At 40.7% G+C, this 17,471-nt stretch overlaps 1 protein-coding gene and 2 long non-coding RNA genes across 4 annotated transcripts; 2 read left to right on the top strand and 1 right to left on the bottom strand.

Annotated features, from left to right (window-relative positions):
• Positions 1-405: 405 nt before the first annotated feature.
• On the top strand, positions 406-5,115 carry LOC133391809 (uncharacterized protein K02A2.6-like). 2 transcript variants are annotated; one of them, XM_061648187.1, is made up of 2 exons: positions 406-1,374; positions 1,872-5,115. In XM_061648187.1, exons 1-2 carry the CDS (start codon positions 580-582, stop codon positions 5,001-5,003), a joined length of 3,927 nt encoding a protein of 1,308 aa, XP_061504171.1. In that variant the 5' UTR covers positions 406-579; the 3' UTR covers positions 5,004-5,115. The 2 variants fall into 2 exon arrangements, with proteins under 2 accessions (XP_061504171.1, XP_061504172.1); XM_061648188.1 differs by having other exon boundaries at positions 406-1,403.
• A 4,622-nt stretch (positions 5,116-9,737) lies between these two features.
• Positions 9,738-11,299, top strand: LOC133391812 (uncharacterized). The gene is made up of 2 exons (XR_009765275.1): positions 9,738-10,129; positions 10,636-11,299. It is a non-coding gene; the product is annotated as an uncharacterized LOC133391812 (long non-coding RNA).
• Positions 11,300-12,860: 1,561 nt separating this feature from the next.
• On the bottom strand, positions 12,861-16,163 carry LOC133391359 (uncharacterized). Its single transcript, XR_009764866.1, has 5 exons — positions 15,549-16,163; positions 14,607-15,484; positions 14,382-14,535; positions 14,143-14,277; positions 12,861-12,986 (listed from the first exon to the last, which is right to left on the bottom strand). It is a non-coding gene; the product is annotated as an uncharacterized LOC133391359 (long non-coding RNA).
• Positions 16,164-17,471: the final 1,308 nt, after the last annotated feature.

Below are 17,471 nucleotides of genomic sequence, written 5' to 3'. Positions count from 1 at the left end.
TTTTTTTTTGTTTCGCGTTCTTCTTCTTCTTCTTCTTTTTCTTATTTATTTCAGCCAGCAGAACCCGGCTGACCGGTCTGGTACAGCTGCCCGATATTCAACAATAACAATTCTATGGAATACAATGGATGGTCGGTCACTGGTTTGCTTAGATGGATTCAACCGAACCCGGCTGTTGTCCGGCGTGATGGCGTGCCGTCCAAGATTTGGCAAAAACAATTCCATGGAATTCAATGCCATGGTAAACAAGTGTGATTGTATAAGTGACGATCGCACACATAGCATTGCAACGGGTGGGCTGGTGGCAACCTGAGCTATCAGGATCAGTCGCTTTTGGTGTAGCAATCGGACAGCATCGTCACAGAACAAGCAAGGAAGTGGTTTAGAAAGATGGCAGGATGGACAGTTGAGAACAATTTGGAGTGTGCCCTGGAAGTGCGTAGTGAGAGCAAGGAAAAAGATTACAAGGGGGATTTTTTGGCCGGTTCTTGGCCGCTTAAACCATTTTCGGAAGAGCTTCCTATCCACGAGCGGAAAGCAGAGTGGGCGCGTTTTAAAGGACAATATGAGAGAATAGTGATGTGTAAAGGAAAAGTGAATTCGGAAATGAAGTTGATAGCTTTGAAAGTATTTGCTGGAAGCTATCTGCTAAACATTATAGAAATGCAGGAAAGACGAGTGAAAAGTGGTGAAGGGGACGTGTATACAGAAACAGTGAAAGGGGTAGACGATTTTTTCAACGGCATATGTGATGAGGGAAAAGAAAGGATGAAGCTGAGAGAAATGAAAATGGAAGCTGATGAAACATTTGGTGATTGGGTGTTAAGATTAGAAGCTCAAGTGAAATTCTGTGGTCTGCCAGAAGAACAGAAAACTGAAGAGTTAGTGCAAGCTGTGTTGCGACGTTCCGTTCCCCAGATTGCCGAAAAATTGTTTGAAATGGCAGATTTATTTGGGAATGAATTGGACAAATTAGTAAAGCATGGTAAACACCTTGATTTCGTAAGAATGGAAAAGAGAGAGATAGAACAAAAGCTTGCCAAAAGCACGACAAAAGAATTTACAGATAGCGATAATTATGTAGCGGCAGTGACTTCGTGGAGAACGAAAAGGGAACGATATGAGCCGTACGAACAACAACAAAACAAGAGACTATCGGGAATGCATCCAAACGGTTTTCGGAACACGTATAATAAGGGAGCAACGAAATGCTCAAAGTGTGACAAAATACATGGCTGGGGGAAGTGTGGAGCATCCAGATCAAAATGCTTCCGGTGCGGTGCCATAGGACATCTGGCAATTTGTTGCAGAACCAGATTGGGATCAAATCGATTTCCAAATGTGGTGAAGAAGCAGACCGAGGACATTAATCAGGTGGTAATAGGAGACCCCGCTGCAGAACGGTACCAAAAAAAAAAAAAACATAAATAAAAAAAAATAAAATAAATAAATAAAAAAAAAAATTAAATAAAATAAATAAATTTAAAAAAAAAAATAAAAAAATAAAATAACAACAACAACAACAACAACAACAACAACAACAAAAACTTATTATCATGCTATATATGTATGTGTGTATATGTGTATATGTGTGTATGTATGTATATATGTGTATGTATATATATATATGTATATATATATATATATATATATATATATATATATATATATATATATATATATATATATATATATATATATATATATATATATATATATATATATATATATATATATATGTATATATATATATATATATATATAGCAAGCTGAAATTGCTCGCCGTCAAAAGTTCATGAGTGTGTGGGCAAAAGTGTATTTTTGATTCACTTATCTTATTTATTTCGTTTTATTTTAATTTACTTTAACAGTTTTCCGGCGAACGAGGAAGGCATGCAGTAACCGACGATCCAAGGCGCATTAACTGCATGATCGGAAATGTGCCTATCATTTTCTTACTAGATACTGGGGCATCGGTGAACACTGTTACTGCTGAGAGTTGGTGGCAAATAAGGACACACGCCCAGTCGAGTGTGCGTGAATGGCAGCCACACCCTGAAACAACGCTGCGGAGTTATGCGAATAGTGCAGATTTGGACGTAGAATGCTCATTTAAAGCAATAATATGTGCAGGTGGAACTAATAGAACTATGGCAAAAATTTTTGTGGTAAAGGGAGCTGAAATATCCCTGTTAAGTTTTAACACAGCAGTCAGCTTAGGTTTAGTATGCATAGGACCTGGAAAGCATTATATGTTGCGTAACAAAACACAAGAGACGACAGTAAAGGATACATTTCCTAAATTGAATATTGGTGCGGTGAAATTTAGAATAGACAAAACAGTCGCACCCAAACAAATAATACGTTATAATATACCTAAAGCATTTGAGAGAGCCGTGAATGAGAGACTAGAGGAAATGGAGCTTAACGGTATCATTGAGTATGTAGACAGCGAGGATGCGGAAATATCTTTTGTGTCACCTATGGTGCTAGTGCCGAAAGGAAATAAGGACTTTAGAATTGTTATTGATTATAGAGAAGCGAATAAGGCTATCATACGAGATCCGTACCCCATGCCATCATTAGAAAGAATTTGGACTGATATCCCCAACAACGATGGAAAGATTTTGTTTTCTAAGATAGATTTGAAAGACGCATACTTTCACATAGAATTACATAGTGAGGTGCGCCATTTGACTGCGTTTATGACGATGAATGGATTAATGCGGTTCAAGAGATTACCTTTCGGGCTATCTTGTGCACCGGAGATTTTTCAAAAAGAGATGGAGAAAGTTTTCAGAAATTGCAAAAATGTTCTTATATACCTAGATGATATTTTGATGTACGGTAAATCGTTGAAAGAACTAAAGGAAATAGAAAATATGGTTAGGGAAGTTATTAAAAAAAATGGACTTACCATTAACGAAGAAAAATCGTGTTATGGTCAGGAAAAAGTGAATTTCTTAGGATTAACACTAGATGGAGAAGGAATATTACCGATGAGGGAAAAAATGACAGCCATTCAAAATTTTGACAGACCTAAGGACGCAGGTGAACTTAGAAGTTTTTTAGGAATGTTGACTTTTATTGGCTCATTTATCAGAGACTTTTCACATAAAACTAAGCCGTTGAGGGATTTGATAAAAAGAGATAAATTTAAATGGGAAGAGATGCATCAAAATACGTTTGAAGAATTGAAAAAGGTTGCTATGGAAGACCTTATCAAAAGGGGTTATTTCAATGAAAAGGATAGGATCATACTATATACTGATGCATCACCTTGGGGCTTGGGAGCAATTTTAGCCCAAGAAAAATTGAGCACGTCCGAAATGCGTATTATCGCATGTGCATCCAAAGGATTGACGGAGACGGAAAGCCGCTATCCGCAACTGCATAGGGAGGCTTTGGCCATAGTTTGGGCTATGGAACGATTTGCTTACTATCTATTAGGAAGGAAATTTTTGTTGCGATCAGATAGTGAAGCGTTGAAATTTATGATTAAACCGGCTAAACAAAAAGATATAGGAAAGAGGATTATGTCCAGGGCAGAAGGATGGTTCATCAGACTGGACCATTATGATTTTGATTTCGAACACGTTCCGGGAAACGAGAACATAGCCGATACTGCGTCTAGGCTGTGCAGATCTAAAGAGGATTACCAATTTGGGGTTGCTAAGGAGCCTCACGAACTATGTTTGGTTACTGCGTGCGTAAACCAGGTTAATGAAACACTATTGGCGTTAACCACGGAAGAAGTAGGAAAGGAATTAGAAAAAGATGTTATATTAAACAAGGTTATTGCTTGGTTAGATAAAGAGAATGAATGGCCACAAGAAATTGCAAGGTATAAAGCGTTTCAGAGGGAGCTGTATGTGGAAAACGGTTTCCTATTTAAACAAGAAAAGATGGTCCTCCCGCATATACTTAGGAACCGAGCGTTAACATTAGCTCATAGAAGCCACCCTGGCATGTCCACGATGAAAAATGTTCTGAGAACGGGACTTTGGTGGCCCGGTATGGACAAAGAGATTGAAGCTTTTGTTAGAAGCTGCCCAGAATGTCAGCTAGTGAAAACGACAAATACGGCGGTACCTATAGAATTAACGGAGCTACCGGAGAATCCATGGGATTATGTGTCAATGGATATTTCATCTACCACAGATAATGTTAAAACATTGGTGCTTACAGATAATTACTCGCGATTTCTGATAGCCGTCCCTCTAGAGCGAACGGATGCGAATAGTATACAAAAAGCATTGAACAGGATATTTTTAACATACTATGTACCTAAGAAATTAAAAGCAGATAATGGACCCCCGTTTAATGCGGTAGATTTCAAAAGATGGTTAGCAGATGTATGGGGGATAAAACTCATAAATAGCACGCCTCTAAATCCTACCGAAAATGGGTTAGTTGAGCGTGGAATGCAAGGTATAAATAAGATTGCAGCCATTGCACGGTTAGAAAAAAAATGCTGGAAACAGGCCCTTGCGGAATATGTAGCGGATTATAACTCATGGCCGCACCATGTAACTAAAATAGCACCAGCCGAACTAATGTTTGGTAGAGCTATTAGGCATAGGTTACCAAACCCAAAAACGGATACTAGACAAGCGAACGATGATGAATTACGAGACAGGGATAAAATGGCGAAATTTCAGCGCAATCAAAGAGAGGATACAAGGCGTGGAGCTAGGCCTCATAGCATTAAACCTGGGGATACGGTTTTAGTTAGAAATCAAAAAGCAGATAAGACAGACTCATCGTACAAAAAAGAATTGCATGAGGTACTTAAAATTTGTGGTGCTGGCAGGGTAACGGTGAAGGAAAAAAAATCAGGAAAAATTTACGATCGTAATGTAAAGCACATAAAAAAATTTTTCATGCGAAAAGCGGAAGAAGGGTTGACAAGTGGTAGTAGTAGTTCGGAGGAAGTAGCAGGGCTAGTGAAAGAACGACAGGCTAGGCTGATTAAAAAACCAAAACGATTAATCGAATATTAAAGAATTTGTAGCCTTATTCCTCAAGGGGAGGATGTGGTATGTGAGAGTAGCAGTGTGGGTGTGCGGGCAGTAGGAGGTTGGACGGAATGAAGAGCAGACGTGTGTTACTGTAGTTCCGGTGTTTTCGATGGAATATCACACTGTCCTTTTAAATAATCGAACTAGCATTGTGTAGGAAGTAATTAAACTACATTGCTTCCCAGAACTGTATGTATTTTAAAGTTCAAACCTTGCGAGCGAATTGTAATGGTAATTTTAGCTGCTCCAGGCCCTTCTAACCAACAGCTGCCTCGCTTTGGAAGCTTTTCGAAAGCTTTGCGCCATTCGAACGGATGATTCGAACATATGCGGCTCGAATAGCTGCAACGGCCAAGCTACACGTACCGGACGACATCGGACGATGCCATAAAAAATTGAGCTACCTAGGACCGCAGACAAGCGAATCACGTCGGTCTGGGCCGCGTCGGACGCCCGCTGTCATCCGATGTCATTGTATTGTGACGTTTGTATTGTAGTGATATGAAACTTCTAACTACCAAAAATAGAAGGACTTGATAGTTGTGTAGTTACTTGGGGTTTTATTCTCCGATATTCAGTCGGGCAGCGTTTTCTCTTAGATCGGACTTTTCTTAATGACCCTAAACCTCAACCTACCCGTAATTTATATTCGCTCGTTCGCGCCAAAGTCCCTTAAACTTATTCCTGATTGGCTAATCCTAATTATCGCCTTTTTTACCGTTTCCTATTTCCTATCCTTATGCTATTCTATTCTATCCTAACCTTAATTGTAGTTGTATTTAGTTAAAATTCAGCTAGCTATAATTATTATATGCGCGTTGCAGGCGCTACGGTATATTTTCTTTGCTGAAAGTCGTTTCATTTTCTTGATCAAACTAATCTCTCAAGTGAATTAGGCAAATTGTGTATTAACCAAACTACGGATTCTCTTAAAATGGATTCGAAACCGAAAAATTTGTATAAAACCGCTAAGGGAGAAGTAAGTATTTGATTCCCTTTTATTCAACGATGTATTTCTATGATTGTAATGCTATGCAAATGCAACAAATTCATAGAATCGGTGTTTACATTGTAAAGGCCGGGCAACATTCATCGTACTCGCAAGTGTAATTTCGATTTTCACTAGCGCATCTGGCGGCGGCTAACCGAAGCATTTTGTTAAACAATCTTGAGCCACTCCAGAAAAAACGTTATTTTTCTATGTTTTTTACTTTAATTGGACTGAAAAAGCTTTGTAATTGATAGATAAATATGTTGTGCAAGTATTTCAGCCGTTTTCGCATAAAAAAAACAAAATTTATGTTAAATATTAGAAAAAAAATTCTACAAAGTTTAGCTTACCATGTTTGCCGCATTTTTTATTCGAAGTACCCCACCTCCGCGTTGATGGCCGCCTGCACCCGCTTCTGGAACCGCGCGCAAGCCCGGACAACCATTTCTCTGGGGATGGCCGCAAACACGGCCTTTATTCTGGCCTGTTGGTGTCCCGCTCAACTGTGCCCCACACAAAGTAATCCATAAAATTAAGGTCAGGGGAGCTGGGTGGCCAAACGTCGGTGCTGGTGTATCGGTCGAAATTGGAAGTGGCGGGTGCTTCAGCCAGCTCAGCAAGCGCTTAGCGTTGGCAAGCCGCTTTTCGCGCGTTTTTGCTGTTTTGAGCTGTCCCCTACGTCGCTTGTATGACGCGTACCGCAGGTCCTCATTTAACACCACCTTGACGGTGCTCGGGGCCACGCCAACGTCTCGTAATTCGGATGGGTTCCACATATTTACGGAGCTAGACATTTTTAACACTTGTTCGCACAACTTTTAGCAATCGAATGACATATCAATCATTTCGATAAGTCAACTCAACCCTGAGATATAAACCCAAAGGCCAGGTGTCAAATTTAGCCCGCACACCCTGTATATCGTTTTATTTTAGGTTCTAATGAAATATTTAGACCAAATTGGATCGAATACGAAGCGATGCTGTTTCTCATCGAAACTATAATTGCTGGTGACACAATTGGTACGTTAATGCAATTAATTATTTATTTTCGTGTTTGTGGCATAATTTGGAAGTATAATTTTGGAAGTATCTGGCATAGTGGTGTAAAAGGACGCGTGATGTTGAACGTGTATTCAATTGGAATGAACAAAGTATATAAAGCATTGTTGAGACACGGCACGGAAACCCTGTCATTTGTTGTATTTAACAAAACACGAAGGTTATTTCATCGAGTTTTGAGCTTTCGGCTTGGGCGAATAGTTTATATTAACTCGTCTAATTTTACAACTGGACAAGCCCCAACCGCCGGTAAAATTAAAGTAAAATTATGATAACTACTGAAAAATTTTATTGCACACCATAACCTAACGCTCAGTTCTGATTAAACCAATTACTGTGGAGCGCCGTTTATCCGGTTGTCCCTGAATCCAGTCCACCTAAAAGTTTGATTCACCGGCAAAATTTGGAAGCAACACGCAACCCTTCCGAAATACCACGGCTATCCCCGCCGTCTAGCGTGACGAATCTTGATGGAGCAGTACCAGGCACGTCGGAGAACAATGGATTTCTTGGTCAGCATATACCAATCAAGTCGAACAAGGGATCACCTGGAATACCAAGCACGTGCCCTGGACAGATACCGCGTTTCCAGCTTATGCCTGGAACGTCGATCGTACGAGGACAGCGTGTCCAAATTGTGTCAAACGCGACATCGGGACAAGCGTTGCGATTTCAGCCGATATCGGTCATGTCGACTAGCCAGGCTGCACCAAGCTATTGATGGGAAAAATGAATCTTAGAAGGGTATCGAAGGGATTCTTTGTATAGCGTTTTATTCTATTTTGCTGCGGGTGGGGGAGTTGGATTTAGTTAAAGCTGGAATAAGAGATAATTCTGTTTTAGTGTTAATTATTTAAATGTGCAGTACTTATGTCATAATTAGTACAGGTCCCTTAGAAACGCGGACCTTTATTCAATATCAAATCAAATAATTTATTTAGTGACTATGACTTCTCATTAAATGCTGCATTACACGAAGATTTGCTATATATTGATTGAAAACTGCGTGATTCGACTTCCAAAATTAGAGATACGTGGTTTACCTCGACCCCCATTAATAGCGTATTTCGGGGACAGCCTGTAATTTCAATCGCAATCCCAATCACTATCCACATCGCAATCAGAATCCCAATTGCAATCAGAATCCCAAACGAATCGCAATCCCAATCCCATACAGAATTCCAATCGAATCCCAATCCCAATCGAAACGCAATCCCAATCCCAAACAGAATCCCAATCGAATCCCAATCGAATCCCAAACAAATCACAATCCCAATAGAATTGCAAACGAATCCCAATCGAATCGCAATCAACTCCCAATCGCAAAGGAATCTTTTAGGGATTCAAATCCTGCCAACGTGATCCGATCCGATCGAATCTGTCTAGGGATTGAATCTTCGAATCTTTCGAATCCTGAATCTCCCAACACTACACCAAACACACTTGTTGGAACACAAGTTCAGGCGCAACATGCCACGTCGACGGAACACGAATCGCGCGGTCAGCCAGTTCCGATGACGTCAACATATCAAGCGGTAGTGGTCCAGTCAGGAACGAACACGACCACTGGCATACCTGAAACTATAACGGACCAGGGAGTACGGGTCCATTCGGAACTGGAAACTTCGATGAACGAAAAACAAGAAGAACAACCCAACAACGCATCGTCACAAAATGCTCCACGGCTCTCTAGACAAGCTAGAGTTGATGGAAATTTTTTGAGCTGTCTAGAATATCTTGAGAGTTCATATCAAAAGATGCAAGAGCGAGAACTCGTGTCTGCGTTTTTAGATTTGGTAGCCGAACGAATGCTGCGTGGAAGAAAAGAGGATTTGAAAAAAATGCAAAATGAGATTTTGCGGGTCATTTAACGATTTGAAATCGATGTTAGAAATGAATAGTAGTAGCTGTGTCTTTGGAATAAGAGATCTTGTTTCCAGTTAATAAGGAGGGAGGGGCATCGATGGATAGGACTCCGCTTGGTTAGACCGCTTACCTTTAAGCCTACAGCTGGTTGTAACATAACTAAACAGCGTGGTCAACGGCTATGCAAACGTACTGCATTTCGATACGGACATTTATGTCAAAAACAAATATAAAAAGCAGCGTCATCTGCACAAACTATCTAGCTGGCCCTGTTGAATTCAGAACCAAATTAGTGTAAGTTTTTTTCTTCATTTTAGTTTAAAGACATTCTAACAACATGTCCCTCACGGGTTCAAGCCCCGAATGGACCGTGCCTCCATCCGTAGGACTGACTATCCTGGTATGGGTGAAATCAATAAGTCACTGCAAACCAACCCCCACTAGTGATACATCAAGGCCTCGACCGACAACGGTTGAGGTGTCAAAGAAGAAGACATTCTGAAAATTGGTCCTTTCATTAGGAATCAACACGAGCCGCAGAGCTGAGCGACTTCTGAAAGAAATGAGGGAAAGAGATACCACCAGAGCCTGCTTCGAATCAAGGTGTATGGATATTAGGAGGTGAAGTGCTTCAGAGCAAATTGACATTTCGCGACTTGACATAACAATACTGGGGGCTCCGGTATTAAAATCGGCGAGGGCTGGAGGGGGGTATGGAAAATTGTATGCGATTTGACATAACAATACTCAATGATGGCGCCCGGAAAACGCGCTAACAATTCACCTCCTTCATAAACACACCTTGGCTTCGAATATCATTTTGACAGACAACGGGCCGAGACGTATGAAGCGCCTGGATGCGGGGTGGAAGAATGGTTGCCAAATTCGTATGTGACGTGAGAAAAAGTATACAAAATAGAAAAGCGTTAAACAAACCGGTTTTTCTTATCACAACACATTGAAACCCCTTGTCTGTTTAACCGATAATATGAATTTTATTTATGTTGCAAGCACGTTTTGTGATTTTGCAGCAAATATTTTGTTGTATTTGTTTATTTCTATGAAATTTTCGTCGTAAATAAGGTCTAACGATCACAGGCGAGACAGAAATACAAAAACGGAAAAGCGATATGCACACGTTTGGAAAATGAAGAATGGGAAGTAGAGAACGATTCAAACTAGCAAGTTCATGGTGAGTATATTTGGTGCTACAGATTTTAATACAGCAATGAGGGTAATGAATTTTGCTCCAATGTGCAGTTTGTGTGTGTACACGTTTAACGGTCCAATCCTCCAACCAATCTTTCCAATTAGATTGGGGCGCGGGGGGAGGTGAGTCAGGGCCCACAGGGACGGTTGTCAACTTGAAAGACTTAACAACATACCCGTCGTGGGTTTAAGCTTCATTTGGACCGTCCTCGTGTAGGACTGACTATCCGATTGCGAGGGAGTGAATAAGCCTCGGCCTGTATGGGCCGGATTGTTCATGTAGGACGTTACGCCAAATTGAACACGGAGGCAGGAGTGTCAGGAAGTGTCCGATACCGCTCACGGTCTCGAGTCTTCGTCTACCAGTTCGTTATCCCAGCCTTAATGGGGGAGGACGCCACGCCTCCTCTGTCCTTGCGGACGGCCTTAAAAGACTGTCTTGTATATAAACTTTTATTACACTTAATTTATATCTTTTACCTTACACAGGTCAACCGGATACATCTAACATCATTTATCACCTATGCACCTGCACATACCGACCAGACCAATCCAACTTAGACTGCGGAGCATCGGATGACACCGGACTACAGAGAACACGGCGTAGCGAACGAGACACCAGTGCATGCGTGGTACCAACGTGACCGAGCTTCCATCAGAACCAGAAAGATCTTACGATCGCACTTGCATTTTGACATCTAAATAGCTTAGCAAATAGACAGAATTAGGCAATAGCTTAGCAAATAGACATAATAAGGCATAAGTTAGACACAAAAAAGTCAGGACATGTAATGTAATGTAAGTTTTAAGCAATATCATTAGATGGAGAAGTCTATTTTCATTTAGGTCCTTTAACGCACACATTTTAAGAGTAGCTAGCTAGTTAGAGAGTGCAATAGAAAAAAGGCAGAGAGTAGCTTTATTTCAATATTTAAATTTTTGTTTATATTACTTTTTGTTATCAGTTGGCTAGCAAATGCTAAGATTCATGCGTATCTTTAACTCCTATTCCAACCTCCTCGTCGTGCTAGCAGAATTTTAATTGAAGCATGCAGATTGATTGCTTCACAATTATTAACTAATAGGAATGGAGTAACTTTTTATGTTAATAGATTTCGTACATAAATAAATGTTGATCTTGATTTCCTAGTAAGTTTTTTTTTTATATTTATTAATTTCATTAATACTTGTTTTAAACTTACTTTGGACTAATAATTATCTTAGCTTCTTAAGTTATGCAACTTTGCGTAAAGTTTCCAAGATCCAAAAAATGCGATTTTTGGATTTTTATTACCAATTCCTGACCAACATTTAGAATAACATCTTTAGTAAACAATAGATCTATTATTTGGTCTTCCTTTAACATATTTTATATAATCTATTGTATTCAAAAGTGAGCTGAGCATCTCAGCCACATACATGTTAGCTTCTAAGTTAGCATAAAATGCTTCTAATGCCTCTTCTGTATCAATGGCAGTAATGGCTGCATTGCGTGATGTTGTCCCTGCTATAGTATCCATTGCGTAAAACATAATTTTGAGCCGTAGTCTGCTTCGATAGCTTAATAAGATTGTCCACTTGTTTGGATGAGTCACACACTCATGTACACCGGATGATGAAAATGTATCAGGTAAAGACGGCAGACTGGTTGAGAATGACGATCCGGAAGAGGGTCGCTGTCCCGGCATAGCTGACGAACCGGACAAAGAACCATCGAAAACGTACCGGAAACATCAGGGATGGTTGGTGGTAATTGATCATTGATATGCAACATTTGCATCGCAATCTCTTCTGGACCAAGAGGGTGCTGATCCGGCAAGGCTGACGAAACGGACATAGGTGGTGTTGTCGCTGAGATAGTTAACAATGTCGAAGCAAGAATAACAGGAGTAGCGGGTACGACCGATCGAACTGACGTCAGAGCAGAAAAAAACATTAAATAGAACGTAGTTCCATCATTTCGGTAGTCGGTTGCGATGCAAATGATGCATATACGAGATCATGATCGATGTTTTGCATTTTCTTAAAAAGATAATTGTTTCGATAACCTTTGATTGATATTAGATTTAAACATGATTCACAGCACCTCATCAACTTACCTGCGTGTATAAGGTTCTGGACAGCCACAAAGCCGATATGGAGTGAAGATTTCGTAAGTATGCCTCTTGATAAAAGATTTTCGTAAATAAGCTTTCTTCTATTCACAACATCGAATTGCGGTTAACAGTCGGTACACATAGATAGACACGTCATGCTTGATGGAGTGAATATGACGTCACGGTGGGGCCTATGTGTGTCTACTTGTGTGAAAGAGATAAAGCACACCTCAAACATACAGAAACCAAAGTGTCAAAAAAATGAGGGGCACAGGTGCATTTTTATGCCAACTGCCTTTTTTTTAAACTAGCAGCCATGATGGAAATTGAGTACCCAAGATGGCTACAAATTGAGTACCACAGAGCTCCCTTGCGAAATACCCTCTCAACAATCTCAGAGAGAATCTGTATGGAAACCGTTCGCCTTGTTCTCGCCTTGATCTGGCCTTGATGGTATGGCTGTCACTCAGAGAACAAGGCGAAATGAGCAACAATCCGTGACGTCACGCGCATTGCTTTACAGCGGCTCTGCGGTACGTTTCGGTCTGCTTCAATCCCCAAATCCCGGCATTATAAACCTCCCATATGGATGCTGTCAAAATGAAAAATTCAAAGAAATTCGTGTGTGTACATTTTATTGAAAAGCTATTGTGCGTTGGCGTCATATCGTTGTTCCTCCTTCTGTTGAATAAATCGGCCGATATATCAACAACATCGCTGCGTTAAAACCCGCTCTGCAACAACCTGTAAGTAAAGCAAACCTATTTATTATCAAAACTATACACAAACAATAAAAGTAACATGAACATTCATAATTGCAGATGAAAAATGAATCTTCAGTCCACCGAAGCTTCTTCTGTCTGCTGTTGCGGGGCTGCAGGAAATCAATGCAAATGCGCAGAGATTGCCCTGCAAAACAGCAAACAGATTTATACCCTGAGCCAAATCGTTGTTGACGTTAAAATGCAAAACGAGGAGATTATTAAGTGGCAGAGTCAACACGAGCAAAATCCTGTTCCGCAAGAAACGCCCGAAATTACACCACATACGCAAGAAAGTGAGGGAATTATTGCGTTGATAGCATCGAAAAAGGAGTTAGGTGATTTTGAGCAGAATCTAGGTTCAGAGGATCAGTTTGAGGAGGTGAAGCGTAAATTGCGGGCCAAAATGAAGGCAACAGAAACAAAAGCGCGACTTCACGAGGCCTTATATCTTATTTTCAATCGATTATTTTTGGTTGAATGTAGCTGGAGCGGAAGAGGAGGTAATGGACCAAAAGTAGCCTTCCGAAAACATGTAAATTTATTGCGTTTATTTGCAGATGTAGGAAATGTAGGTAGCCGAAAAGTTGATTTTGCGTTACTTGAAAATTTTTTTCAAATAAAACTACAAAATGCAAAAAACAGTGCCAATGTATCAGGCGTAATAAAAAGCGTTTCTCGTGGCTCATTCACACGAAAGAGCAAAGGAGGTCCTAAGAAATAACGAAATTAGATATTTTAAATCAGTTTTTTTTATATGCTACAAGACTATATGGCATTGTGGCTGTGAACTTATAAGAATGGAAATAATAAACAAACGAATGAATTATAAAACAAATCGCTTATGAAGTGTTGTAAAGAAAGAACCCGAAAGAAATGATAATTACTGACTCAGATACAAATTTTAGTTTCACTCCTATGTTACATTTTAATTCGACGGTTTGTCTAATGTCTCCGTACTCAATCGCCTCGCTACCTAGGCTTAATGCAAGATTGTCAAGAAAGGCAAGTGCCACTGCAAGCTATATCGTAAAAGAAACGATCAGGCTGGGGCATGTTAACAAAAGAACCATACTGTTTAAACTATGATATGCCTTTTTGTGTATTAATTAAATGTATTAATGTAAGCGTAGTCTTACCATAGGCATATATTCCGTTGGATTGGCTCGGAATCAATACCGCCCTATATCGTCAACAAAAGCGGGTTTCTAGCCTACGAAGATCCCAACCAAGGACATCCAATGGCACATATTAATGCTCTGTAAGCCAAGGACCTGTCGTAATTGGATTGATGTCAAGGTATTACCATAAATCACATAATTTATGAATAACTAATATAGAACATAAATGGTCACTTGTACATTTGTCGTATACTTACTTGCTTACTTTTGTATCATGCGTTAATCAATTTCGAGGTGTATAAGAGCTTCATCAACCGCTTTTAATCTAAGAATCGCTAGTGAGGACGTGTGGCCACAGCTAGCTCGACCATCTACTTTTACACAAATCAGGCTATACAGGACTCATACAACCTGAAAGTATATTAAATATATTTACATAAACACTTGTGTGCTTGGAATAAAGGTCCCCAAAGTGTACTTACCCAAAGGTGTGTATGTTTAAGTGCAAGCAAGCAAAGCCGTTCGTCGTGGTCGTCCTGCTCCATATGACAATAAGGCTCTTAAGGCGCATTTTTTTTTTCAAATCGGTGCTTGTACTCGACTCGAGGCAACAGTGTACTGTTTTGATGTCTTTTTTTAATAATTCAATTTACTAGTACGTTTAAGGCCAAATACTCCAGTACTATAAAATATTCCAGTCCATTTGGCAACCGTTTCACAGCTTCAGAGGAAAACGCATCATAAGATGGATAGAAAGATGCGGATTGTGCACAAACGCATGCCGAATGTTGCCGAGGAACACGTTGCTGATGATACTGCTAAACATTATGTAACCGCTATGCCATCAGCGCAATGCCACCGTAGTTCACGTCCTACTTTAAGTCGTTGGCCGCTTGGCGCAGCAATATGAAGCCTTGCGCGGTCCATTTCGTGCTGGGTCCAGCTAGTTGATAGTTGGCCCAAGCACGGCTATCCTTCAGAGCAGATAAGCAGCGGGAAAAGACCGCTCACCAATTCGCAACACCACAACGGCATGGCGCTGGGCGGCAATCCCCGACAACTTGCCCGTACCCTTCTGGCTATGTCACTAATTAGCTCCAGCAACTATCCCTCATCGTCGCGGTCCTCGATCTGGAACAAATCTAGCACGTCCTTTTTCCACACGTTGAACTCCTATGCCATCTCCTTCTGTGTCTTGCCGAACGCCAGCATCAGGTGGCGCACTTCGCAGATCAGTTGCATGTTATCTATCGTACTCTATACCGTTGTGTACCACCACTTTCACAAACCGCCGGGGACCGGCACCGATTATGCCGATTCGTTCACGATACGGATCACCGTTAGATTTGGCGCATACAGCCTACCGGGAGAAAGGTCACATACATTACAAACCATTCAAATAAAACACAACAAGTTCAACCCACCAGGAACATATTCTTCATCCGTGGAAAAAGCGTCCGGGTGTGGGAAGGGTGATAACGAGCCCCTTCTTCTGCACCCCTTCACAGCTGCAAAGGGTATCGACTATTGACTATCCCCGCCAGGAACGGTTATATTGCACAAATCACACCCTAAAATGGAACAATGATCGTAATTACACATAAACATACCTTACCTAGCGGCGGCGTCGTGCGTGAAGGTTAGAAATTTCATTCGGCTTTATTCCATGCTCCAAGCATTGTTTTTTCGCTTTCACCACAACTAAATCATGCTTCCGTGGTTGATTTTATGTTTATTCTACAAAACAAAGCGTTTTTAATGATAAATATCATAAAATTTGCATAAAACACTTACAAAATCACCGCACACGCAAACACTTGCTGTTTACATTTTGGCGTCACTCTAATTTGACATGTCAAAAATTTGCAAGCCCCAAAGCGAGGATCAAAAAGGAAGGTGCGAGGGGAGAGAAGGTGATGAGATCGAAGCGGTACGAAATGGCCGTTGCAAAAACCGCATGCTCAGAACGCTATGTCCCAGAAGAGGGAGATCGAGCTACGAATGTGACAGAGAGGGCATGAGAAAATGAGCGAATTTGAGTGCCATTGTCGGGAGGGTAGCATTTCGGGGGATGTCACCGTAAAGCTGTAAAAACCACTCATCATTTCAGCTCGGGAAGAATCAAGTCACAGGTGAATCAATCTCTTTCTACCAAGGCTATCGGATCGTGCAGACGTTTTCGCGAGTGTTATCTTGATTAAAATAAAACTCGCAGTGACAAGGCAAAAAACATACTTTCGTTGATCGTCGTATAGTTTTATGAAAGAAAGTTGTTACTTGATGAGGAAATATTCGTTTTGCGTCTTCGTGCAAAAACAGATATAATGTATAATAAAATACCAACTAAATAGGAAACAGATTAATTGAAATATTTTGACCACACCATATTTGTTACCTGACAACATAACGCAACTATTTGAAAAATTTATGTTTAAAATAATGTTTAGGACAAAAATCATAAGGTTAACAATCCTCAATATTTTATATGCTCATTCAAGGTGTTTGGCTTACTCGTGTGGGCGGTGTAAGGCCGCGGGGCCATGGGGCTTTCTCAAGCTGAGAAATCATTCTCAAACACTCATTTAAGTTTCTCAAGCACTCAAATATTGTTCTCAGACGCGAGCCCGTGGCCGTCGTCAGTTTTCTCACTTTGAGAAACTGATATTGCCACTCATGCTTTATTTGGAGCTTTAAAAAGAAAATATATTTTTGATCGCATTTTATTTAATTTTTTTTATTATAAACATTGAATACGTTTTCCAAAGTGATTACCGAAAAAGAAATAGCACAATAGCTCAGATTTCAGTTATCCGATCGCTGCATCGTCAACTTTCTCAAAGATTCTCAAAGATTCTCAAAACCGATTTTGTTCCGATTCGACAAACGCTGAGAACGAGGATTTCTCAAAAGCACTCATGAGTGCTTGAGAAAATGAGCGCTGAGAATCCCCATGGCCCCGCGGCCTAAGAAATAACCACGCAAACAATGAGACCCCAAATTTTGAGTGATTCAGGCCGAGGGGTATGAGGAAGCTTGAGGAAGCACGGAGAAACGCGCTGCGATGAGAGTTCGCATTCTGTTTTACACGCGCGCTTCACTAACACCAATACAAATACCGTGCTTTGACGAGCCGTCTGTGAATGTGTGTGTGTCTTCTTTCAGCGAGCTCACCAACTTGGATCTGCTCGTCACATCGTGTTGTCTCGCTTACACTACAGCATCGAACCATCGCTCCGTATGTCCCCCCCTCCTACTCGTACAAAACCACCAGTACAGCGCGACGCTTTGCCGGAGATGGTTGTGCGTGTTTTGTTCTAAGTCCCGCGCGCAGTGTTTGTGCGTTGATG

The sequence above is a fragment of the Anopheles gambiae genome, chromosome 2, assembly GCF_943734735.2.
Source record: "Anopheles gambiae chromosome 2, idAnoGambNW_F1_1, whole genome shotgun sequence".
NCBI lineage: Eukaryota > Metazoa > Arthropoda > Insecta > Diptera > Culicidae > Anopheles > Anopheles gambiae.
The sequence above is the reverse complement of the archived record's forward strand: the minus strand, read 5'-3'. Positions and strand labels throughout refer to the sequence as shown.